This window comes from Ailuropoda melanoleuca, chromosome 11 (genome assembly GCF_002007445.2).
Source record: "Ailuropoda melanoleuca isolate Jingjing chromosome 11, ASM200744v2, whole genome shotgun sequence".
Classification (NCBI taxonomy): Eukaryota; Metazoa; Chordata; class Mammalia; order Carnivora; family Ursidae; genus Ailuropoda; species Ailuropoda melanoleuca.
Genome location: NC_048228.1, coordinates 51,652,709 through 51,679,068, shown reverse-complemented (window position 1 = coordinate 51,679,068; position 26,360 = coordinate 51,652,709). Strand labels below are relative to the sequence as shown.

General features: G+C 37.7%; 1 protein-coding gene across 1 annotated transcript in view; it reads right to left on the bottom strand.

Moving 5' to 3' along the window:
* The window catches only part of CDKL2 (cyclin dependent kinase like 2), a 36,676-nt gene extending 12,103 nt beyond the window's left edge, over nt 1-24,573 (bottom strand). The window contains exons 1-10 of the mRNA XM_002919157.4: nt 22,463-24,573; nt 19,606-19,803; nt 12,895-13,089; nt 10,569-10,747; nt 8,722-8,834; nt 7,370-7,509; nt 4,589-4,677; nt 2,477-2,612; nt 934-1,232; nt 228-321 (exon numbers count right to left, since the gene is read on the bottom strand). Coding sequence (XP_002919203.1) covers nt 228-321; nt 934-1,232; nt 2,477-2,612; nt 4,589-4,677; nt 7,370-7,509; nt 8,722-8,834; nt 10,569-10,747; nt 12,895-13,089; nt 19,606-19,773 — 1,413 coding nt within the window. The 5' untranslated portion in view covers nt 19,774-19,803; nt 22,463-24,573. The remainder of the gene's footprint in view (nt 1-227; nt 322-933; nt 1,233-2,476; nt 2,613-4,588; nt 4,678-7,369; nt 7,510-8,721; nt 8,835-10,568; nt 10,748-12,894; nt 13,090-19,605; nt 19,804-22,462) is intronic.
* Nucleotides 24,574-26,360: the final 1,787 nt, after the last annotated feature.

Here is a 26,360-nt window from a genome sequence, read left to right as displayed (position 1 = left end):
ATTTAAATAATATCTTATAAACTTCTAGACTTGCAAAACTTACTTAAACTTTAAGACTTTCACATATTTGATTATGACAGGTTGGAATGATAGACATATAATTAAGATTCCACTCTATGGTATGTCTCCAAATAAAATTCTCAGTTCTTCCCTACTATATTTAACATGAGTGGAAGTCTAGAAATGACTAATGTTTGCTCTTTTACCACTGGGAATAGTTCACTTACTGATGTGGTCACATTAATATTATAAATGCCTGATGGAGAATGTTTATTTGGTTTTACAAATGGAATACAATACTTCTTGGTTTTCTCATCCACTCTGTAACAACGACAAAAAATTTAAGTTAGAACCAGCAATAATTATTCTTCAAGCACAAAACCAAAACCAAATGACACAAAACCAAGCGACACAAAACCAATCGACCTGCAGTTTAATCAGCATTTAATGCCTATTCTTAAATACACAATGAACACAGATCTGGTGAAACATTCTGTCCTTTGCCACTACCCTCATGCCTCCCACCTAGCTCCCAGGTCCAACCAAATAAACTACTTTCCCTCTAGCAAAATTTCCAAAATGAGTTTCTTTGTACCACCAAATGCCCGCAGCCATACCATGTAACAGTAGACCCTTAAAAACAATTATTTCTTTTATTATGATAACCTCCTTTCATGTTTTTAGACTGAACAGTTGTAGAGCTTCTTTCACCTTAAACAATACAGTCCTTTCTTAGTACTCAGGTGAATTTTTTTTAATCAAATGCTAATAATTTTCATCACATAGGCCAAAAGGCTTTTGAAATAGAACCTTGGCAAGAATGAGGAACACCCAGAAGCCAGAAAGTAACATAATGTGGTTGCATTGATAAACACTTGCAATTTGCAAACGTACCCTTAAACAACACTTTGTTCTTATTTTCCTAATTCATACCTGTAACTCTGAACTCCTGGGATAGTCACCATTCCAGAATTAATACTGGGAGCCACTGCAGAAAGATTGTGCATGAGTGGAGGGATTGCCACGCCTGGATTTCTAGTGTGACCCATGCTACTATTGCTGCAATCTCGGAGGCTTGTAGAAGGCACCGTTCCGATGTGACTCATTCCATTGTCAGGGAGACAGCTGGCATTTGAAGCTCGACTGACTTTTTCAACTTTTTCTCCATCCATTTTTGATCCTTTTATTTTAAATACTTTAGAATCTTTAATTTTGGGATCACCATTGGTATCCTGACCATTAATAAAAATGTTAATAACATTAATGATCTGAGGAGAATGAAAAATCACCTCTTCCTATAAAGAATTTGTCAACTAAAGCAGAATTCTGTAAATATCACCTTACTGTGCCCCTGTTTTCTTTATTCTATCTATAGAATTAAAATTAAACCCAGGATTCTTGGTCAGACGTGTATTTTGAATAAAAAATGAAATTCACAGGGCACCTGCCTGGCTCAGTCAGTAGAGCATGCAACTCTTGATCTCAGAGTTGTAAGTTCGAGCCCCACATTGGGTGCAAAAATTACTTAAAAATAAAAAATCCCCCCCCCCGAAAAAGAAATGCAATTCACACTAGCTCTGAGATATATACATATATATATACACACACATATATATCAGATTAATAGAATATATACATATATCAAATTTATATATATATATTTCAGTAGAAAAAATGTGAAAGAGAAACAAGTATGCCCATTTTTGTTCTCATATATCTAAAGTACAAAAATTGAAATACAAAATTGAGAACTCCTTCTTCCAGTTCACTTGAGAAAATCAAGTGGGTTGGCAGTGAACTTGAATTACCTCACCAAGAACAGATTCTGGATAACCTCCCTGCAAAAGGAGACTTCAAATAAATTAAAGACCCAAATCTCAACTTTAAAATGCTCTATACCAAATTTTTTAAATGATATTTTTCTCTCCTATCACTTAAGAAAAAAAAGGGTGTGTGCACGTGTTTGGGTCCACGTGTTTATATGTGAGTAGATGTATCTAACTGTCCTTAGATGAATGTGATTTCCTGACAAGACCTACTGCACAGTCTGATACACAGTAGCCACTCAATACACGATATGTTAAGATAGTTTTTTAAAAGGTAATGTCTAAAGAGAAGATAACATTTTTACAACTAATCTAAAAGTTAACATATTCACCACCCAGAAAACTTTTTTCATCTTCATTTCTTAACTCCAAACATCGAAGGATAAATTAAATCTAAAACTTATTACGCATTGGAGCACCTGAGTGGATCATTTGGTTAAGCATCTGCCTTGGGCTCAGGTCATGATCCTAGGATCCTGGGTCCGCCTCCGGAGCCCTGTGTTAGGCTCCTTTCTCAGCAGGGAGTTTGCTTCTCCCTCTGGCCTCCGCCTCTTGATCTCTTTCTCACTCTCTCTCTCTCAAATAAATAAATAAATAAACAAACAATTTTTTTTAAAAAACTCAATACACTTTAAGACATGGTCATTTACCTGTACCACAAGCGTTTTTCTCTCTTCACCTAAGCGATCATCTTTTTCCTTTTCCTTCTTTCTGCTTTGGGATTTTTTAGATAAAGAAATATTTCTGGCATCTTTCTGTACTTTTAACTGTAGTTCCTGAGAAAATCTACATAAAAATACATGTGTCAATTCAATAAAATTGCATAAGACAGATAAATCTAGAAAAAAATTCATTTTCAAGATATTTATTTTTAAAAATTGAGTATTAAGGGGTGCCTGGGTGGCTTAGTCAGTTAAGCATCTGCCTTCTGCTCAGGTCATGATCCTGGAGTCCCAGGATCAAGTCCCACCCCTGGCTCCCTGCTCAGCAGAGAGTCTGCTTCTCCCTCTCTCTCTGCCCCTCCCCCTGCTCCTTCTCTCTCTCTCTCACTCACCTTCTCTCTTAAATAAATAAATAAAATCTTTTTTAAAAATTGAGTTTTAAACTAGACTAGGGGGGCACCTGGGTGGCTCAGTCGGTTAAGCGGCTGCCTTTGGCTCAGGTCATGATCCCAGGGTCCTGGGATGGAACCCCTCGTCTCCCTCTGCCCTCTGCTCTTACTCTCTCTCTTGTTATCTCTCTCTCAAATAAATAAATAATATCTTTAAAAATAAAAGAAAAACGAAAAGGAACTGTGTGATTATTTGAAATACAAACTTAACTAGCCACTTTTTCCATGGAACATTTTTACTTGAAAAGACTGACAGAAAACTACTACTGTTATTCAGACTTGGAGTATTCTGCAGACATTTTTTTAAACGAACAAAGGAAAACAACCAGTAATATTTGTATTAAGGATAAAATTCAAATTTTTATGCAAAATTAGAATTCTGTTAAACTTGTGTCCATTACTGTGACTTCAACAGATTCCCAATACTTAAAAAGACTTTTCTGATGACAGAGAATATGGCTTTTTGATATCATATAATGAAATATGTTATCATTTTAAAGATCTACATTATTGGTGTGCCTGGGTGGCTCAGTCGTTAAGCGTCTGCCATCGGCTCAGAGCGTGATCCCGGCGTTCTGGGATCAAGCCCCACATCAGGCTCCTCTGCTGGAGCCTGCTTCTTCCTCTCCCACTCCCCCTGCTTGTCTCTCTCTCACTGGCTGTCTCTCTCACTGGCTGTCTCTGTGTCAAATAAATAAATAAAAATCTTTAAAAAAAAAAGATCTACATTATTTAACAAAACAATATTTTCCAAATGACTCATAATGATGTTATAAAAGCATGCATGGGTAAAAGATCTATTCAAACTGCAAGATAGACAAATGCATTTTAATGTAACAGGGTAAGAAAAGTTCACTGATATGTTTCAGATTCCGCAATGCAACCAGCCTTTAAGAAACTACCACTGTCAGGTTTGGGTACAGTATCACAGTTCGGGGTATGGAATCAATAAAGAATACTCACAATTATCCAAAAGGGCTATTAAAATACTCTTCCATTTTGTAACTACATATTTGTGTGAGGCCAAAGTTTCTTTATATATCTCAATCAAAACAATGTATCACCACTAATGGAATGCAAATATGAGAACCGGGTATCTTTTATTAAGCTAAAGATTAAATAGATTTGTAAAAATATAAAGCACTGTCATTGCCACTCATCTCACTATTTTGGGTTTTGTCAGCCGGACTGATGCCAGCCCTGGGACAGCACAAGAGACCATGACAGCAGCTCTGGCACACCCAAGTTTGGCACAGCAAAGTCCCAGCACAGCAGTGGCAACAGTGTCATAGGACTGGGTGTGGTGTAAGTTCAGTGGCAACAGGAGATGGCACCTTTGCAAATGCATCAGTACCCAAGATGATGGCATCACACAGCTGGTAGCAACATACAAATCAGTGACCTGAGTGGTAGATGTCACCAGCGGGAGACAGAAAGAAAAGCACAAAGTGACTGCTTCATGAAAACCAGGATGCTTAATTTAGTGAATTCAGGGGACCACTCTTAGGAACTGCATAATTACTAAGGGTGAATAGGGGTAGGGTGGTAAATATTTGAGATCCTATAAAAGCAGGTGGGTAGAGAAATAGGAGAATACCCTTACTTTAACTCTAGGTTGGGGTGTCCCAGAAAACATGAATCAGTACTATACCTCTCAGCAAATCCATCCATATGAAAGAAATCATGATGGAGGAGCTCAGCACAGAAGGGTCTTTTGTCTGGGTCAATATGTAAGCATTTCTGGAAAATCAAGGAATATACACAGCTTGTATCAATGAAAATCTGCCTATATTTAGATTTCTAAATACAGAAAAATAGAACATTTGGGGTGCCTGGGTGGCTCAGTTGGTTAAGCATCTGCCTTCAGCTCAGGTCATGATTCCAGAGTCCTGGGACCAAGTCCTGCATCAGGCTCCCTGCTTAGTAGGGAACCTGCTTCTCCCTCTGCCCCTCACTCCTCCCCCCTACTCATGCTCTCTCTCTCTCTCTCTCAAATAAATAAATAAATAAAATCTTTGAAAGAAAAATAGAAAATAGCTCTTTTTAGTCAATAAATTTTAAAAGCGTATAATAAATGATAAAGAATTAAAGAACAAATCTAGACAATGACCACCAATGGTTGCTAATATCACAAAAAGAAAGACCACCAGACATTTAATGTCTCTAGATGGAAACATACAAACTTCTGATGTAGTCTTGTCAAAAATCAATCTGATTCTGATCAAGCTCTAGTTCTATTACGAGTTTATAAGAAATACAGGACAGAGAGGAACATATTAAACTATACTATGTGGAAAATTCTAAGGGTCAAACAACCTACTTTCTTTATCAAATAAATGGCAACGTTTAAACAAAAAAGATAGAGATGAATATGAGTTTGTAAATTAAATACGTGTCAACCAATTGTGATCTACAGACGTCATGTAAATCCTAATTCAAACTATAAAAAGAAATTATGAGAAAATCAATGAAACTTTGAGCATTGGCTACATGTTTTATAATATTAAAGAATTATCATAAATTTTTAAAATTTAAAGCCCTTAAAGAATGGAAGAGAAAGGGCCTATTCTGTGTATATTACTGTGCTGGATACTTAACATAGATTATTTTATTTTAATGCAGGTCTTGTTCTGATTTATTGGAACCACTCAGTGCCAGTAAAAACAGAAGGAACTCAATAAATAGCTTTAAATGAACAAGAAAAGTTCTACAAATAATTAAGGTATTTATAAGTGAAATGATATAGTATCTGGGATTTGGTTCAAAATACAACAGAAAACAAAGTTGAGGGAGGTGAAGATAGGTAAAAGATTGTCAAAAGGTTGTTAATTGCTGTAGCTAGATGATAAGTATTCAACGGTTCATTACACTACTATTCTACTTTTTCTGGATTTGAAATTTGCCATAATAAAATGTTTAAAAGTTATATAATTCTATATAATTCTATTATAAGGGACATAAATTGGATTATAGTTTTACCTTAACTCCCTTTAAATCTCCATAGACATCATAAAGCTGGTCTCAATAAAAAAAATATTTGAATCTGTTAGAGGATTATATAGAAAAGTAGAAATATATTCTTTTAAGCACTTGTTATAATTTTTTATAAGCTTACTAAACTATTTTAATGAGTTATTTAAAAAATTTAAAAAGCAGGGGCGCCTGGGTGGCACAGCAGTTAAGCGTCTGCCTTCGGCTCAGGGCGTGATCCCGGCTTTATGGAATCGAGCCCCCATTCAGGCTCCTCCGCTATGAGCCTGCTTCTTCCTCTCCCACTCCCCCTGCTTGTGTTCCCTCTCTCACTGGCTGTCTCTAACTCTGTCAAATAAATAAATAAAATCTTCTAAAAAAATTTTTTTTAAAGCAAAGAACATCTTGAGAAAATGTCATATGATCCTGGTGTTGCAGATATATTGTACTTATTTTATCAATACTTCAGGACAGTCCGAATTAATAAGAATTTTTTGAGCTAACAGTTCCAAAGTTTCAGTGAGAATTTCCCTAATATCTTCCTCAAAGACAAGGCAAAGGTGATGATCTTTTATTTGTGAGCTCACTTCAGTGAATCCAGCAGCTAAGCAAAAGCCTCTTTAACAAGACAGTACAGGTCGTGAGCCTATGCCCTACATTTTAACATTTTGCTACTTCTTTACCTTTCTTTTTATTTCCTTATCTTACTTTTCTTCTCTTTTCCACTTGCATAGGCTTACACTGTTAAGTGTTAAAACATGTTGCGAGGATGTTTTCACACTTAGAACATGCTAGATAACAACACTAAATGGTTTCTTAAAACAATTAAATTTTTCAGGCCTTTCTCTCTGAAGATCCCCCTGTCAAATTATTGAAACTCTTTCTTTATGTACAAAAGTTAAAATCAGGGGCGCCTGGGTGGCTCAGTCAGTTAAGCATCTTCCTTCGGCTCAGATCATGATAAAAGGATCCTGGGACCGAGTCTCACATCAGACTACCGGCTCAGCGGCAAGCCTGCTTTTCCCTCTCCCTCTGCCACTCCCCCTGCTTGTGCTTTCTCTCTCTCTCTCTCAAATAAGTAAATAAAATCTTTAAAAAAAATTTAAAATCAATAGAAGAGCACCTGGCTGGCTCTGTCAGTGGAGCATGCGACTCTTGACCTGGGGGTTGTGAGTTCAAGCTCCAAGTTGGGCTTAGAGCGCACTGGCAAAAAAAAAAAAAAAAAAAAGGCAGGGGGTGGGGTGGGAGCCTCCTGGCTGGTTCAGTAGGTAGAGCACGCGTGACTCTTGATCTCAGGGTGGTGAGTTTGAGCCCCATGTCAGAGGGAGAGTCTACTTAAAATAAATTAATTAAATTAAATCAATATTGAAATTGTTAACCTAAAAGATCAACCAGACAAGAAAAAGAGAAAAACAAGTCTCTATAATATAAACTCACTGTATGAAAGTAAACATATGATTACCTTTGCTAAATCTATCACAACTTCAGAGAGCTTGGGATAGCGTCTTTCAAGAGGTTCTGTTTCCTTGATTTCTGGCAACCTTACTCCAGCAAACACAGGATTTTTATAGAACAGCTCCTGATGTCGTGGAATTAGATTACCTGGAAGTGAGAACAGCACACATCTCTGTCATTATTTCATGATGGAAAGGGCAAAGAAACAGGTAATGTGGAGTGAACAAAAGATTAGAACACTGCTTATGGACTCGGGCTCTCTCAGCATGCAAAATCAACCGAAAACGGTGTTCTTAGGGTGGTGGCACCCGGCAGTCTTCATAGTGGTGTTGATGCAAGTTAACTCCAGAAAACTAATGTTCTTATCTCAGACTACTCATTTAGAAAATTGACAAGCCACTATATATAGAACTGAAATCATGAGGGAGCATAGAAAAAAGACAAGGAAAGAACATTTTATAATTTTTTAAATATAAGTACCAACACTTCATTTCTAACAACAAAGCCACTTCATTTCTAACAACAAAGCATAAAGTGCTGTCTAAAACAACGAACATATTATTAGTCATGTGATCAGAATCTAATCTAGATAAATCAGTTCCACCCTTTAAGAATTTAATTCTAAAATTAAGACTAAATTGTTCTAATTTTTTCAAGTTAAAATTGTTTCAAAATTTAGAAATCTAGTGATCTTGTACCTGTGTCTAAGGTCTGATTTGAGCACTTTTATCTTTTTCTTCAATTTTAGTACTTAATCTAGTATAAAATATGAAAATTCTGCTATTGTATTGTTTATTGAATTTCTACCCTGGAAACTTAAAATTCAATAGTTAAATAACCCCCCAAGTGTTTTCCTATTATGTCCATTTTCCAAGTTCCATCTCCCAACATGAAGTTGATATTCGACAAATGTAAGAAGACTTTGCTAGTCTAGCTTTAAAATTCCAACCAAAGCACTAAGATTAAACTACCTAGGAAGGCTCTGTGTTTCTCAATTCGAAGGTGAGGATGAGGGTAATAGTCACACTACACTAAACGCTTGCTCGCCCAAAGAAAATAAATGGTCATTTGCATCCTCTACGTGTGATTTATTAAGTACAACAATGCAGAGAAAATTTACAGTCTTTGCTCTTTTCTTTGTGGGGAGTGTGACAGAAGGGTGGATGAGAACATGAATAGGACCATATGTCTGACAAACGAAAGTCAGACTGAGAATGAATTAATACAGATAGATAGATGAGATTTTCTATTTGCTCCCTACTGCCACTTAAAACACGTATCATCTTTAATATACCAACAACTTAAGAAACAATACGAGCAAAAACCTCTAAAATTTAAAATGCAGATGTGTAATCTTACCTAAACACATCATAATATGATATAGCTGATCAATGTCAGAATCTCCAGGAAAAAGGGGTTCCCCCATGAGCATTTCAGTTACGAGACAACCAATGGCCCATACGTCAACAGCCCTGGAATAAAAGCAATGTGGTATAAAATCTGGCATCCTACTATGTTTATTGTCACTGAATCTGTTCTGCATATTACTATTTGGTACTCTTGGTATTGAGAATAGTAGTAGTAAGCTTTAAATTACCCCTAAAAATACATTTCCCTGTAAACTTCAAGTATGAATTCCCAATTTTACCCGTCCGATTATGTGACATAAGAGGGAAAAGTCTTCTGAAAAGTCAAAATCGTTATTATGTGTACTTTATTCTGGAAATAAGCCTTTTGGGTTTCCATTCAGAGCCTATTTGTTCTTTGTTTATACATAACTCTAACAAGGTTGATCAGTCTATCCCACCATATACTGAAAACTGCATACCAGAGGTTGTCGGAGACACATTAAGTAACAACAAGGAGAACTGATAGCTAAGAGGGGAAAAAATGGAAGAACAGTTTTAAAAATCAGTCACAAGAATTTAAAGAATATGCTGGTGTCATTAGCATAGGTACACCTACTTTGAAATTTTTTTTTTAAGATTTTATTTATTTATTTGACACAGAGGGAGAGAGCACAAGCAGGCAGAGCATCAGGCAGAGGGAGAGGGAGAAGCGGACTCTCCGCTGAGCAAAGAGCCCAACGATGTGGGGCTCTATCCCAGGACCCTGGGATCATGACCTGAGGGGAAGGCAGACACTTAGCCAACCGAGCCACCCAGGCGCCCCTTCCTTGAAATTTCTTAAGGTCATAGCTGAATTATAAAATGGTACAGAGGCGCCTGAGTGGCGCAGTCGGTTGGGCGTCCAACTCCTGTCCAACGCTTGGTTTCGGCTCAGGTTATGATATCAGGGTCAGGAGATCCAGCTCTACACTGGACTCCATGCTCTGTGCAGAGTCTGCTTATGACTTTCTCTGCCTCTGCCCCTCCCCCCTCTAAAGTAAATAATTAAAAAATAAATAAATGGTACAAAAGTTACAGTATAGCAATAAAATGAGAACTCAGAGTAATCAAGAAAATATTAAATGATGTGTGCACTAAAAACACAAAAAGTATGGGGTGCCTGGGTGGCTCAGTCGTTAAGCGTCTGCCTTCGGCTCAGGGCGTGATCCCGGCGTTCTCGGATCAAGCCCCACATCAGGCTCTTCTGCTAGGAGCCTGCTTCTTCCTCTCCCACTCCCCCTGCCTGTGTTCCCTCTCTCACTGGCTGTCTCTCTCTGTGTCAAATAAATAAATAATATCTTTTAAAAAAAACTACACACACACACACACAAAATACAGAAAACACTTTACGAAGCTTTCTACCCAAAGCAGTAAAAGTTACCATCCCTTCTTCTCTGAAGAATTCATTTATGCAGATAATTTACGTTTTAAAATCATTTCACTCAATTATGTTTCTACCCCCATCCTTGCCAACTTCACTTTGCCTCATTCCAACAGTGTCAGACTTATCCAATCAATGTTCTCTCTCTTTACAAGTGATAAATATATCTATTTCCAACCCACTGTAAAAAAACAGACCACTGACTCACCTTGATTTCCCTACCTTTAAAATAAGTACGCTTTCCACAACTCATCGCACAAAAAACATTTAAAGAGGAAGCACCAAAAAGAACAATCATCTTATAAAGCTCCCTAAATCCAAAACTTCCTTTTGACATTAGAGGGATCTTTTATTATATTAGAAACACATTCCATTTTATCAAGAAAATAGTGTTAAATCTGCCCTCCCTGCCCTCCACCCCCTTGTTGATGTCTTACTTGCCATACTTGACATCACCGACCAATAGTTCTGGAGCTCTGTACCATCGGGTTGCCACATAATCAGTATAAACTTCCCCAGGGGCTGCCAACGTTCGTGCAAATCCAAAATCACATAACTTGACAACACCAGACTGGGAGACTAATATATTCTCTGGCTTTATATCTCTGTGTATGATCTAAGACAAAAAACAGAATCTGACACATATGGGCATATCAAGTTAAACAAACTATTTTCTGAGCACCTGCCATGTGCAGGGTACTGTTTTTGTCCCTATGATGAATACAAACAAAAGCATATAAAATTCTTCCTGGCTTTAAAGTAACTGGGACCTGGCTAGGCAAGAAAAGACACTTACACTTGAAATTTCACTTAAACAATCAAAGATATTGGGTGAAATATATATTACTAAATACCAAATCAATTGTTCTGTTAATGACTACTCTCAAGACTAATGGAGTAAGGCTATCATTAAAGACTAGAATGGTCATGGAAAATTTTTATGAAAGGGGAGGCTTCTAAGATAGGTCTCTAATACTGTGTGCAACCTGGATAAACACAGAAATGGAAGGACAATCTGAATAAAGGAGAGTAAAAGAGTGAAGACGAGTGGCGCCTGGGTGGCTCAGCTGGTTGAGCGTCTGAGTTGATTTCAGTTCAGGTCATGATCTCAGGGTTGTGGGATCCAGCCCCGTGTCATGTTCCCTGCACAGTGGGGAATCTGTTTCTCGCCTTATCCCTCTGTCTCATCCCCCACTTCTCTCAAATAAATAATCTTTTTTAAAAAAAGAAAAGAAGTGAAGACGAAAATAGATCAGGAAACTCCAGGGAAATGTTTTCCTAGAGAAGAGGTTATGTCCTAGGGAGGAAGGCTGCCTCAACTGCCAGTGTGGGAAGTCTGAGTTTGTGTCAAGACTTCTCAGGGAAGTGGATCCCGTGGAAGTGACAACCAATATAGTGTTTAAAGATGTTGGCCATAAACAAACTAAATCAGAAAGAGGGGCTAGAGGCCAGGAGAAGAGCAATGGGACAATGATAAGATGATAAGGGCCTAAACTAGGCTGGTGTTCAGAGAAATGGAATGGAAGAGATACAATTTAGAAATATTCTCAATCAGAATCAACAGAAGTTAGGAAGTAATCTCAGATATTTTACTTAAACCTGGGAATTTAAAATAATGGTGGCTCCATCAAAAAAAGAAAAGTCTAGGAAAACTTAGCTTTGATGGAATAATTAGTTTAGTTTTAGCCATATGGGCTTTTAGGTGGATTGCTGAGCACCCAAGTAGAGGCATTCATCAGGCAGTTAGAAGTGTAAAAAGGGTACAACAAGGTCAGTGGTTAAGATTTCTAAAGGAGAGACTATGGAAGTAGAAAACAGGACACTGGGAGACAATACTAAAAATTCTACAGCTAGGCCAAATAAATTATTAGGCCTCATTCTTTAATACAAGTAAACTTCATTTTGAAAATTTAAAAAATATATTTATTTTAAACTCTTTCAGAGGACCAGCATCCTAACTAGCAACCTGCCATTGTTGAGCATTTTGCAACTTCTATTATATCCTAGACATTCGTGTAAGGTCACAGGGTCAGCCCCACATCTACTATTAGCATTTGTTATTTGTATAATCACATACATTTTAAAATATCATTTAAAAATATGGCAAAATCAGTGTGTTGTAAAACTGGCAGAATCAATGTATTAAGTTATTCATTTTATACTATACTTCTAAGTGTCATTTCATCTGGAGGTGCTTTTATATGATTCTCAAATGATATAAAATTATTATGATAGACAATAGGGTAAGAGCAGGGATTTTCATACTTCAAAAGTAGGCAAGAGAATCTGAACTTAAAATTTGTGCATTTTACTCAGCAGATGTTACCTAAAAAACACACACAGAGCAAACAAATATTAAACTCTAGTTTAATACGCATAGCTGAAGTGCTTAAAGTTTGAAGTGTACTGATGTCTGCAACTTACTTTCAAGTGGATAAATAAATAAGACAGATTAGTGGGTTGATAAATGGATGACTAGTTGAATAAATGTCATAAAGCAAATATAGCAAAATGTTAACAAGTTAGAATCCAGGTGGTAGTTATATGGGTGTTCATGTACACTCTTTCACCTTTCAGTACAGCCTAATTGTTGGGAGAAAGACTACATGTTATTATGAAACATGAAAATTGGCAGTATCAAAGTAACATGGTTATTTCAATTACTTTACTAGTTCAAACTTCAGACTAGGCCAGTGTCTCATTAAGTGATGGTATCTGGAAAGTTAATCGTTGGCAAAATAATTGTTTAAACTAAGTACTTACATTGTGACTGTGACAAAATCCAATTCCATTAATAATCTGAAACAAATATTTTTGAACCAGTTGGTAGTCTAGTCCATTGGGAAAGAGTTCCAAGTCATCAAGAATTGTATGGTCAACAAATTCAAAGACTAGGTACCATCGTTTTTTTTTCTTACACACTTCCAACAGATTCACCAGATTTTCATGCCTCAGTTGCTATTGTGAAAAAATGCAAAATCATTTTTACAACATTGAATTATTTAGCAATCAGTCATAATCTAAAATCTTAGTATAAGAAAGACATAAATAAAATTTATGAACAGTATAAATTGTTAAAAGTATATTTTGGTTTTTCAATTATACTCAAAAGATCATATTGCCCCATTCTTCTCTCAAAGAGTACAATAAAACCAATGAGAAAAAAAAATGTAGCCCCATCTTTGAAGAAGTAGGATCTATGACCCCTACCAACAACAAATGAGGTGGGACTGCCAAATGTAGTCAGGGTCAAACAGAAGTTTAGGAAGATACCAAGAGATCTGTGGCTAAAAAGCTGGGAGAGCAGAGTAATCAAAATTGGTGACATACCCTGAAAAGGAAAAAAAACAAAAACAAAAAACTCCTTCTTTGATATAATAGGAACAAGATTCATGGGCTGTCAGTGAAAGCAACCCTAGAACTGAATGGTACCAAGGAACAGCAGGGAAGGGAGCCTGAATAATCACACAGAAACTCATTTGCTGGAAGCAATCTCTTGGTGAGGCAAATGTAGGGCAACCACTAAAAAAAAAAAAAAAAAAAAAAAAAAAAAAAAAAAACCCAAACTAAACCAAACTGCAAAGTAAGAAAAGTTATCAAGGATAAGAGGGCATTACATAATGAAAAGGTGTCAATTTTCCAAGGAGACATAACAATTCTTAACATGTATGTGCCTAACAACAGAGTATCAAACTATATGAAGTAAAAACTGATAGAACGCAGGGAGAAATAAACAAACTCACTATCATAGTTGGAAATGTCAACCATTCTGCTCAGAAATAGATAGACCCAAGAGGTAGAAAATCGGTAAGGACACACAGTTGAATTCAACAACACCATCAACCAACTTGATATAACTGACATCTACAGACTACTCAACAGCAGAATTCACATTTTTCCCTAGTTCAGATGTAACATTCACCAAGATAGACCACATTGTAGGCCACAAAACACACCATAACAAATTTAAAATAATAGAAATCACACAATGTCTGCTCTTGTACCATAATGGAATTAAAATAGAAATCAATAACAAAAAGATAACTAGAAAATTCCAAAATACGTGGAAATTAAACAACACACTTCTAAAATGAAAACATAGACTATCAGTTCCACCTTTCTTTCTCTCTTTCTCTCACTCTTGCTCTGTGCTTTTATTTTTGAAAGCTGATGAGTACCACATCTGGTAGGGAACTCAGACCAACTCTCCTATTGAGAAATCTTAAAAAGTTGGACAAAATATTTTAAAATCTTCTTAAACATATAAAAGACCCAAGAAGACAGTGAGGAATTACTGGGCCAAAAGCAAGAACAGGAGAACTCAGAGAGTTAATTTCAGTACTTAAGCTGATTTTGCCATCAACTAACAGGTGTGTAACTGAGCTTGGATTTTTGTGGCCTTTTGGAGCTAAGAGGGAAGGAAAAGTCAACGTCCAAATGCCTTTCAAAGGTGGGGTCTCTGAAGCCCAATTTAAGCTGGGACGCTAAGGACTACACCTTCCCCACTAAAAATGGACAGAAATGAACCAGTCCTCAGGAGACTTCACTTTAGCCTCAAATTATTCCTAAAAAATAATGTTTCAAATATAACATCCAGCGAAAAATCAAAGATAACCAAACATACAAAGAAATATGATACCACAAATAAAAACTATCGGAACATAAAGAAAACCAAAGCAGATACAGAATGAGTTCAGGTATTGGAATTATCAGATAAAGCTACTATGCTTAAAAAGAAAAAAGTCAACCTCAAAAAACTGAGGGAACTTGAGGTGCCTGGCTGGCTCAGTTGGTAGAGCATGTGGCTCTTGATCTCTGGGTCCTGAGTTCGAGCCCCATGTTGGGGGTGGAGTTTAAGTAAGTAAGTAAGTAAATAAATAAATAAATACTAAAAAAAGCAAAGCTTAAAAAAAAAAACAACCGGGGCTCTTGGCTGGCTCAGTCAACAGAGCATGCAAATCTCTGAGTTGATTATAGAACTTACTTAAAAAAATTTTCTTGAGGGAACTTGAAATCAGAAAAAGTGATATAGCAGATTTAGAACCAAATAAAAATTTTAGAACAGAAAAGTATAATAATTTCTGTAGACTAGGTGATTTATAACAGCTCTCATACTGAGTACAAGTAGAAAAGTTAGACAAAAACATAAAACCACTATTCTAAGGGACAAGAGAGATAAGATACTAAAGAATATCTAGACTAGGATCTTGAAGACAGAGGCCCAGGGAAGAGAACCAAGCAATTAGTTATTTTTTTTAAAACCCTGGAAACATACCAATTCAGAGAGATTAAGAGTCTGAGTAGCAATTTGACAGTCCTGTGGCCTAAGGTAATAATGATTGGTGTCCGGAGGCCATCAAGGTAAAAAGAAGGGGTACAGCCCTGATGAGACCCTTTCACTTTGGGTTGGCCCCAAAAGTCCACAAACTATGATAAGGGTGAATAATAAATAGGTGTTCTCACGAACTACAATTCAAATTCAAATAATGTAAATTCCTCAAATTGGATTAAGATGATGGCACAATGTTAGGTTTCCTGGAGAACCCTCAAGAGTGCCCTCAAAAGCCTCACAGAAGCAAATGTAACTCCTCCCAGGGGAAAGATATCATCCAGAGACTCAAGCTATGTATAGAATTCTTAAAAATTAATACAGCCATATCAAAAAGTTAACTTAATAAAAAACCAAGAGAAAAAAAAACAAACAATAGAAATAAACATATGGGAGATACAGATAATAGGTACTAGATAAAGATTTCAGAAAACACTAAATCAAATAGTCAAGAAAGCACAATAAGGAGTTTTGGTAGCCAAATGGAGACTATAAAAAAAAAAAATCCAATGGAAATACCAAAATTGAAAAGTGTATCTTTAATTAAGAAATCAGGGGTGCGTGGGTGGCTCAGTCGTTAAGCATCTGCCTTCTGTTCAGGTCATGATCCCAGGGTCCTGGGATCGAGCCCTGCATCGGGTTCCCTGCTAAACAGGGGAGCCACTTCTCCCTCTCCCTCTGCCTGCTGTTCCCCCTGCTTGTGTGCATGCTCACTCTCTCTCTCTCCTTCTGTCAAATAAATAAATAAAATCTTTAAAAAAATTTTTGAAAGGAATAAAATGTTACATAGTATATTTTCAGATTACAAGAAAACTGTGGCAAAACTAAATAACCAGGGAAGGGAAAACTAGAAAATTTCCACATATTTAGAAATTAAGGAAAATGAGAAAATATTTTGAACTCCTAATCAAAATTTCTGAAATACATAACAAGCTGTTCATTGAAGGAAATACAGCCTTAAATGCATATATGAGGGGGAAAAGGCTGGAAATTAAATAAGCATCTATATCAACAGGCTAGGAAGAAGAACTGTAAAATAAACCCACCCAAACTAAGTAGAAGGAATGAAATACTAGAGAAAAAAAAATGAAATAGAGAGAAATAAAGGGGCATCTGGCTGGCTTTGTCAGTAGGACATGCAACTCTTGATCTTAGGGTTGTGAGTTCAAGTCCCACATTGGGGGTAGAGTTTACTTTAAAAAAAAAAGAAAAGAAAAGAAAAGAAAAGAAAAGAAAAGAAAAGAAAAGAAAAGAAAAGAAAAGAAAAAAGAAAAGAAAAGAAAAGAAAAGAAAGACTTTGAGAGACTGTTGGGAGGTTCTAGCAGGACAGCACAGCTACTCATATACACTTGACTGAAGAATGGTCCTCCTCTATCAGGGAAGTTCATCCTCATCACTCTCAAAGTCAATCCCTATCAAAATGCCATCAACATTTTTCATAGAGCTAAAACAAAAAAATCCTAAAATTTGTATGGAATCAGAAAAGACCCCAAATAGCCAAAGCAATCTTGAAAAAGAAAACCAAACCTGGAGGCATCACAATTCCAGACTTCAAGCTATGTTACAAAGCTGTAATCATCAAGACAGTATGGTACTGGCACAAAAAACAGACACATAAAGCAATGGAACAGAATAGAGAACCCAGAAACGGACCCTCAACTCTATGATCAACTAATCTTCAACAAAGCAGCAAAGAATATCCAATGGATAAGAGACAGTCTCTTGAACACATGGTGTTGGGAAAATTGGACAGCAACATGCAGGAGAATGAAACTGGACCACTTTCTTACACCCTATACTAAAATAAACTCAAAATGGATAAAAGACGTAAATGTGAGACAGGAATCCATCAAAATCCTAGAGGGGAACATTGGCAGAAACCTCTTTGACCTCGGCGGTAGCAACTTCTTGCTAGTCATGTCTTCAAAGGCAAGGGAAACAAAACCAAAAATGAACTATTGGGACTTCATCAAGATAAAAAGCATGTGCACAGCAAAAGAAACAGTCAACAAAACTAAAAGTCAACCAACAGAATAGGAGAAGATATTTTCAAATGTCTTATCAGATAAAGGGCTAGTATCCAAAATCTATAAAGAACTTAACAAACTCAACACCCAAAAAACAAAAAAAATCCAGTCAAGAAATGGGCAGAAGACATTAAGAGACATTTCTCCAAAGAAGACATGTAAATGGCCAACAGACACACAAAAAAATGTTCAACATCACTCGGCTTCAGGGAAATACAAATCAAAACCACAATGAGATACCACCTCACACCAGTCAGAATGGCTAAAATTAACAACTCAGGAAACAACAGATGTTGGTGAGGATGTGGAGAAAAGGAAACCCTCTTACACTGTTGGTGGGAATGCAAACTGGTGTAACCACTCTGGAAGACAGTATGGAGGTTTCTCAAAAAGTTAAAAATAGGGGCATCGGGGTGGTGCAGTTGGTTAAGCATCTCCCTTCGGCTCAGGTAATGATCCCAGGAGCCTGCTTCTCCCTCTGCACCTCCCCCTACTCCTGTGTGCACTCTCTCTCAAAAAATAAATAAAAAATCTTTTTTTAAAAAGTCAAAAATAGAGCTACCCTATGACCCAGCAGTTGCACTATTAGATGTTTACCTAAATGATACAAACATAGTGATTTGAAGGGGCACATGCACCCCAATGTTTATAACAGCAATGTCCACAATAGCCAAACTATGGAAAGAGCCCAGATGTCCACTGACAGATGAAAGGATAAAGAAGATGTAGTGTGTGTGTGTGTGTGTGTGTGTGTGTAATGTGGTGTGTAATGGATATTATGCATTTCTATATATATTACATATATACAATGTATATATATTATACTATATATATATATAATGGAATATTATTCAACCATCAAAAAGAATGAAATCTTGCCAACTGCAATGACATGGATGGAACTAGAGAGTATTATGTAAAGTGAAATAAGTCAATCAGAGAAAGACAAATACCATATGATTTTACTCATAGGTGGAATTTAAGAAACAAAACAGATGAACATGGGGAAGGGAAGGAAAAATAAGACAAAAACAGAGAGGGAGAGAAACAATAAGAGACTCTTAAGTATAGGAAACAAACAGTGCTGCTGGAGGGGAGGTGGGTGGGGGGATGCGGTAACTGGGTGTTGGGCATTAAGGAGGGCACTGGATGGAATGAGCACTGGGTGTTGTATGCAACTGATGAATCACTAAATTCTACCTTTGAAACTAATAATACACTGTATGTTAATTAAATTGAATTTAAATTAAAAAAGAAATTAAAAAAAGAAATACAAAATAGAGAAGATCAAGCATTGGTTCTTTCTAAAGATAAATAAAATTGATAAATTTTTGGTGAGACCGATTAGAGAGAGAGAGATCACACAGCAGGCCTGAGACTTAGAAAGGTCTGCTTACAAAATGAGCCCTTGGTTGGCACCTGGGAACTTGGATTTCATGAGGGTTCCCTTCATTTCAAGAACTGGTAAAGTGGCTCAATAATGCAAAAAAATGTTGCATATGCTGAATATTTGCATTCCTTCTGGGCCTCTGGAATTTTGGTATGAGCCAGGCAGAGGGTGTCTACATGAACACCCCCAATAAAAACCCTGGACACTGAATCTACTGAATCTCCTTGGTAGACAATATTTCACACGTGTTGTCACAGCTCATTTTTGGAAAAAATAAGTGCATCCTGTGTGACTCCACTGGAAGAGGATTCTTGGAAACCTGTGACAGGTGTCCTCTGGAATTCACCCCATGTGCCTTTTCCTTTGCTGATTTTGCTTTATATCCTCCACTGTAATAAATCCATGAATGCAACCCATAAATGCTGAATGCTCTGAGTCCTCCTATTGAATCATGGAATATCGAGTGGTCTTTAGGACTCCCAACACTGATAACTGACAGTGAGGTAGATAGATACATAAAGAAGCAACAAATACTTTCAAAATCATGTTTATATTCATAGGATAAATGAATATGCATATATAATCATTTTATTTGTTTATTGTCAAAAAAGAAATTTATGTATTAAATCTTGGCGTGGAAATTAATATAAAAACAGTAATTTTTTATAAAAATGTAATCTTGATCAAGAAAAACTTACTTTTTTAACTCAATATTGGTATTTACTCACCTTTAGTAACTTGATTTCTCGCATAGCAATTTTTTTAACCATTTTGTCATCATCACTTTCTAAGAACTTCTTGATGGCCACGATTCTTCCACTATCTTTATTCCTACACTTCAGCACCATTCCATAGCTCCCTTCTCCAACCAATCCTAGGTTCTCATATTTTTCCATTTTAATTCAAAACTGGTAGGAGTTCTTCTTCTGTGGAGAACAAAACATAGAGTTAATAATGTTGAGTATATTAATTTCCTCCACCTTCCCACTAAATTAATTCTTCCCCACTTGTTTTCCATATTAGAGCAGTTGCTGTGTTAATGGCTGTTCTGTTCTGACTCACAATTTCTTAATGTTTCCACATCTAAGCTATGTTTTCAAATTATTTCATTTAGACATTTCATAATAGACAAGAATTAAAGCCATTAAATTTAAATTATTAGATGTCATGTTAATGAAATTCAATATATTTTTAATTCAGATAAAGCAATACTTGAACTATCATGCAAAATAATCATAGCTTACTTTAGAAAAACACAAGTCCTTTTCACTCAGAGGTGAAAAAGCACAAGTTAGTTTTGTTTTGTTTTGTTTTTTAAGGTTTTACTGTTAAGTAATATCCACACCCAAGTGGGACTCAGACTCACAGCCCTGAGATCAAGTCATTCACCCTACTGACTGAGCCAGCCAGGCGCCCCAATGAGTTTGGTTTTAGTGAAGATCAAATTTATTTTTTTTACATCAGGTTTAAAAAAGCAAAGTTGAGGGGTGCATAGGTGGCTCAATCGGTTAAGCGACTGACTGTTGGTTTTGGCTCAGGTCATGATCTCATGGGTGGTGGGATCAAACCTGGTCTCGAGGTGGGGGATGCGGGAGCAGGGTCTGCTTAAGGATTCTCTCCCTCTGCCTCTCCCCTCACTCATGCTTTCTCTCTTTGACTCTCTCTCTCAAATAAATAAGTCTTTTAAAAAAGCAAAGTTGAAAATCTTTATGCACTTTCTACTCAGTTGGGAAAAATATTTGTTCACAAAATCATCACTTACCAAGTTAACACTAAGAAACTTTGATAAACTATTTTTCTATACTTTTCTTACTTACAGTAATTAAATTCCCATATTGAACTTACAAAATAACAACACTGACATCACAGTATATAAGCAAATTGTTTAAAAATTAAATTTTAGTAGTACCAAATACAATATTTCAAAAATCCTTTTAATGATTACTCACTGTAAGTATGGTCATTTGAATTTTGTATGTAGAATTCTTTTACATCTCATTATATGACATTTTTTTGGATAATGGCAATCCTAATAATGACTGATGAAGGACTGGCAATCATTCCACTACATATTTTGGTATAGAAAAAAACTTTTCGGTTCAAATACAAACAGATTTTCATTCACAAGTCTTGGTTGCCATGAAATATAAAAGCTAATAACCCCAAAGTTAAATTTATTTTTTAAATCTGATTTTAAATTAAATTCCGGAAGCAAAGAATAAAAACTATTTCTCCAAATCCCACTATGGTTCTAAAAGTTTTGGAAAAAAAAAAACCTTTCAATAACTATATATTCAAATGATTTATAGCTGATTTTTTTTAACCTAACAATACAAAAATACTCATTCATAAAACGTGGGAAGAAAAAAAACCTCCCACATATTTCATTAATTGTGTCCTTATGGCAATCTAAAACTAATTTACCCAATTGTGAATTGTGATGTTTTATTTGCTTCCATATTAGTACACTGATAACAAAGACAAAACAAGTACCCTCTTTGTCCTAGTAAACTGTGATAATCCAGTGTGTATACATTTTCATCACTTTACCTTAATAATTTAGGGTTTTATTTTGGAGATAGATAGATAGATATACATGGAAAACCAGAACACTGACCCAAAGGGGGAAAAGATGAAAATAAATTCCAGTCAACACCAACTCCAATTATTTCATATTTTACTAACAGCTTTGATAGTAGGTTCTATAAACTGTTTACAGGCAGTGTCCACAACACTAACTTTCCAGATAGTTGACATATTAACTTCCATTTCATATCTACTAACTATTTTTAAATAAAATGTCTGTTTGAAAAAAAATTCTTGGTGTAATTCTATCTCTCCTTTCCTGAACAAAAATAGCTGGACTCTATAACCTGCATCATTTTTAAACATTTTTGCAATTGGTGTCCTCAATATTTGAAAATGCAAAGTGCTAGGGCGCCTGGGTGGCTCAGTCGTTAAGCGTTTGCCTTCGGCCCAGGGTGTGATCCCAGAGTCCTGGGATCCAGCCCCACGTCAGGCTCCTCCTCTCCCACTCCCCCTGCCTGTGTTCCCTCTCTTGCTGGCTGTATCTCTCTCTGTCAAATAAATAAATAATCTTTTTTAAAAAAAATGAAAATGCAAAGTGAACAAAATTAAGATTTCCTTAAGCATGTATAAGATGTTTCAAAGTACATTACAAGCTAACATTAAGCAAGTTGGCTACTCCAAGTTTATTCTGGAAACCAACCACACATGTAGTCCAAGCCCATTGAACACACCTGCTTTTTCAAGTGGCACTGCCCACAAATACCTTAGAAATATCACAGCTTAAAAAGCCTCTGGTTTCCTGAAACAGTTACTCATAAACTACAATTTTTCACGCCTTCTACTCCTGTGTGTAAAGGTAATACAAACTAAAAGGATGCCTGGCCAATTGGCAATGTGGTATTTCTGGACATGTGCCATGTAAACATTTGGTTCTAATACCAACAATCAGATAATAAAAATAATGCTAATTTTTTATTTTATTAAAGACAAGCAGATTGAAATCTATCACAGGTCAAAGAACGAGATAATAAAAGCGTTTTAAAGTATTACACTTACTGTTTCTTTAAAATCCTTTCATATGGAAAGACCCAAAGGTTTTCAACTTGGAAACAAATTTGAGGTGAAATGCATCTCGCTCGCAGGTCTAAAAGATGCTGACTAGCAAACTAGCAGTTCCGAAGCTGGTCTGATTTCGTCTGTGGACACAGTCACAGGTCCGGGGCGAATCAGGCAGGGAGGCAGATTGGCCTCGGCCTGCCACAGGCTCACACGCAGGAGGACCGCGGGCCGCATGCTGCCGTCGTCAAGGCAACGACCTCACTCTGGCCCAACCATAGGCACGGTCTCCAGCCCAGGTCAGAACGCGTCCACGGCAGGCACCAACACGCCTGTTAAGGCCGAGGCCCGTAAAGAAATTAGTTGGGTGGGAGGGCACCGTCTCCCAGCTCTCAGGGTGCCCAGTCCCTGGAGTCTGTGAACCTGCGTGGCTCCAACAAGCCCTGGGCGAAGGCTTTGGCCACCCAGCTGCAAGGGGGCGGGTTCTCACCCACCCGGGCCCGCCCTGAGTGCGCCAAGCCTCCCGTGTCCTGATTGGCTGGGCCCTGTCGTTACGAGCTACGATTGGCTCAGCGCCAACCACCCTGCCCCTTCACCTGGGGCTTGGCCGGGGTTCGGTTCACTGAAGCGCAGACGCCAGCATCCACTTACACTTCAATTCGTAAATAGAGAGGCACCTTTCTGCTTTTGCCGGGAGACCTCTCCTCGCAACTGAGGGCAAGAGGCGATTCCGGTGCTCACAGAGAGAATAAAAGGGGTGGTGGTTTTGTGGGATTGGGAGAAAACAGAAGGGGGAGACAGGCACAGAGGGCGATGAAGCGTTCCTCACAGCTTCCCTGCTGGGGCGGTGAGTGGGACCGGCTCCGGGTGCTCTCACCCGGGAAGGTTCCGACGCTTCCTTTCCGGTCGGAGCAGTGGGGCCAGGCCGGGCCAGGTAGGTGATGAGGGTGACAGCCTCGGAGGTGATGATTAGTAGGTGAGGCAAGGTGAAAATAAGTAGGTGACAACACACGTGACGTTAGGAGGGGCCTCGAGGAGGACAGCCTGGGCACTGAAAGCGAGGGACACACTTTGAGGAGATAATGGAAGAGGGAGAAAGACCATGAATGAAACAAGGGCTAGGGCGTCACGGGAACTAGAAGAAATGTGTGCAATACGGCCGTGTGGCAGCCAAATAGGGTGCACTTGGGGGTGAGATAGAATCAAGGAACAGACCGTGCCTTAAGGCTAGATCCGTGACTAGGGAAGACTGGTAGGTCAGAATGATGCACAGGCTTGAGTCACACAAGAAACCTACTTGATCAAGTAGGTTGGGGTTTAGGCCATACCCCTCCAACGAGAGGCTTTAAGCATTCAGTTATTTTCATATTATATCATGAAGACTACGGGAGCCTGGCTGGTTTAGTTCGGTAGCACGCAACTTGATCTTGATCTCAGGTGGGTCGTTGAGTCCAGCCCCTCGATGGGTGTGGAGATCATATAAATCTTTATTAAAAGAAATGAAGACTAAACGTTTTACAATCATATTTGGTCTCTAGAACACTTTGATCCAATTAAGAGAATGTCCTGGAACAGCAGATATTTATAACCATAGTCAATATTAAGGAATGAATTCCTTCTTGTATACCAAGAAATAAATATTCTGATTTATAAATCATCTTTTGTGAGCTTGGTTAGCATGAATTAATCTTCCAGTGCTTGATCACCTTGGTCAAGCTGCTTAAAATCTAGTTCCTGAACCTATAATCATGAGCAGACCGAGGACCTGGGCATGAAAAGAATACAATTTCTTTGGTCAATCCTGACTGTGACCAAGTTGGAAGGAGCCATGCCCTATTTTGTTACCTCTATTGGCTATAACAGAATCTGATGAATTTTTTATATGAATTCAGGAGACCCCCCTTTATAAAGTGGCAAATCCAGGTTTGTTAGGACTGAAGCTTGAGAACAAGAATACAAAAATTTTTTACTTTTCCAACCTTACAAATCTATTCAACAATGTAAATATTTACAGGCCCCTGCAGGCAAGAGGCCCTGAAGCTTAAATAACCTATTTATATCCCACAGGGAACCAAAAGGATAAAGACTAAAAGTACTAGATTTGGTGAATAGACAATACTTGAGAAAACAGTTTCAAAAAGAACTGAGTTTGAAAGCCAACTGTGAAGGAGACGTAGGGCATTCAGCAGTTATACATCCTGGGCAAAGCTATCTACGGATTTGCTGAAGAGGAGGTAGCGTTAGGTAGAAGCAGGATTGGGTTATTGCTTATTTTTCTTTTTCAACTGGGAAATCTTTGGAGGGAAAAAGAGTAGAGAGAAGCTTTAAAGAGGCAAGAAAAGGAATAATGAAAAGCCCAGGACAGGTCTGAGAAGGTCTTAGCCTTGAAGAGGCTTAGAGAAAAAAGGGAAACCTGAGAAAAGTATAGGACAAACACATTAGCTGGCCTAGATTTTCTCAGTAAAAGAACATTTTTGCTGAAAAACATAACGGTGAGATTGAGGCTCAAGGATCCGAGTGTTGGAGGGGTACCTAGCTGGCTCAGTCAGAAGAGCATGCGACTCTTGGGGCGCCTGGGTGGCGCAGTCGTTAGGCGTCTGCCTTCGGCTCAGGGCGTGATCCCAGCATTCTGGGATCGAGCCCCACATCAGGCTTCTCCGCTAGGAGGCTGCTTCATCCTCTCCCACTCCCCCTGCTTGTGTTCCCTCTCTCACTGTCTGTCAAATAAATAAATAAAATCTTAAAAAAAAAAGCATGCAACTCTTGATCATGATATGATCATACATCTATACTATACTATATCATAACAGTGTGAACCTGGAAATCCATTCCTCAAGTGTTAAAAATATACATGGGTTTGCACTGGTAACATGCCTCTTACAAAAACTCTCCCTTGACGTTCCAACTCGCTCTAGCCTCTACTGCATTCCTCTGAATCTTTATAACAAAACTACAGAAGAAGTTTATTCATTTCTTACTTCCTAGTTCTCTCTTGGGCTTTCATCCTTATCATGTCACTGAAATAGTTTTTCCCAAAAGTCACTATGACCTCTATCCTGCCAAGGTCATCTGTGCCAGAGATTACTAACTACTCACTAAGCTGGTTCCTTTTTCCTGTATGTATGGCTTGTTTATTTTCTGTAATCTCCATTGAGGTGGGCGTCATGTAACTTAATTCAAGCCAATGGAACATGAGATATCTACCATTCCCAGTCCTGGCACATAAAAATCTCCACACAAGATCCTCCATATTCCTTCTCTCTTTCACCTGGCTATAACGAAGATGACTACAGCATGATCTTGAAGCCACACATTAAAGTTGGTAGAGCCTTCATTCAACTGTGTTCCTAAATGACTAAGTGGGGGAGAGCCAGACCACTGGCCTCTTCACTACCGCTCCATTTTTTATGAGGTAAAAAACTATTGTTTGTGCCATTAGACATTTTGGGGTCTATTTATTATAGCAGATAGCCCAGCTTAATTAATTCACTACCTTATTTTACCTCTCAGCAGCATTTGACACAACTGTTTATTCTTTCCTTTTGAGATAAACTCTTGAAACTTAGCTTTCCATGACACCTGTGTTGCTGTGTTTTGTCTCCCTCAGTTTCCTTTGCAGGCTTCTCCTGTACTAGAACCCTGAATTTTAAGAGTATCTAAGGGCTCAGTCCTCAGCCTCTTCTCTTCTGTACACTTACTTCCTAGGTGATCTTTCATCTCATCCAACAACTGCAAAGACCTATACTGGCCGCTCATAGCACTAAGCTCTCCTCAGAGAATTCCAAAATCAAACCACCTGACATCTCTTCCTGGCTATCCAATTGGCATATGAAACTTAACACTGCTAAAAGAGAACTGTTGATTTTTCCCTCCACAATCTACTCTTGCTCCTTCGATA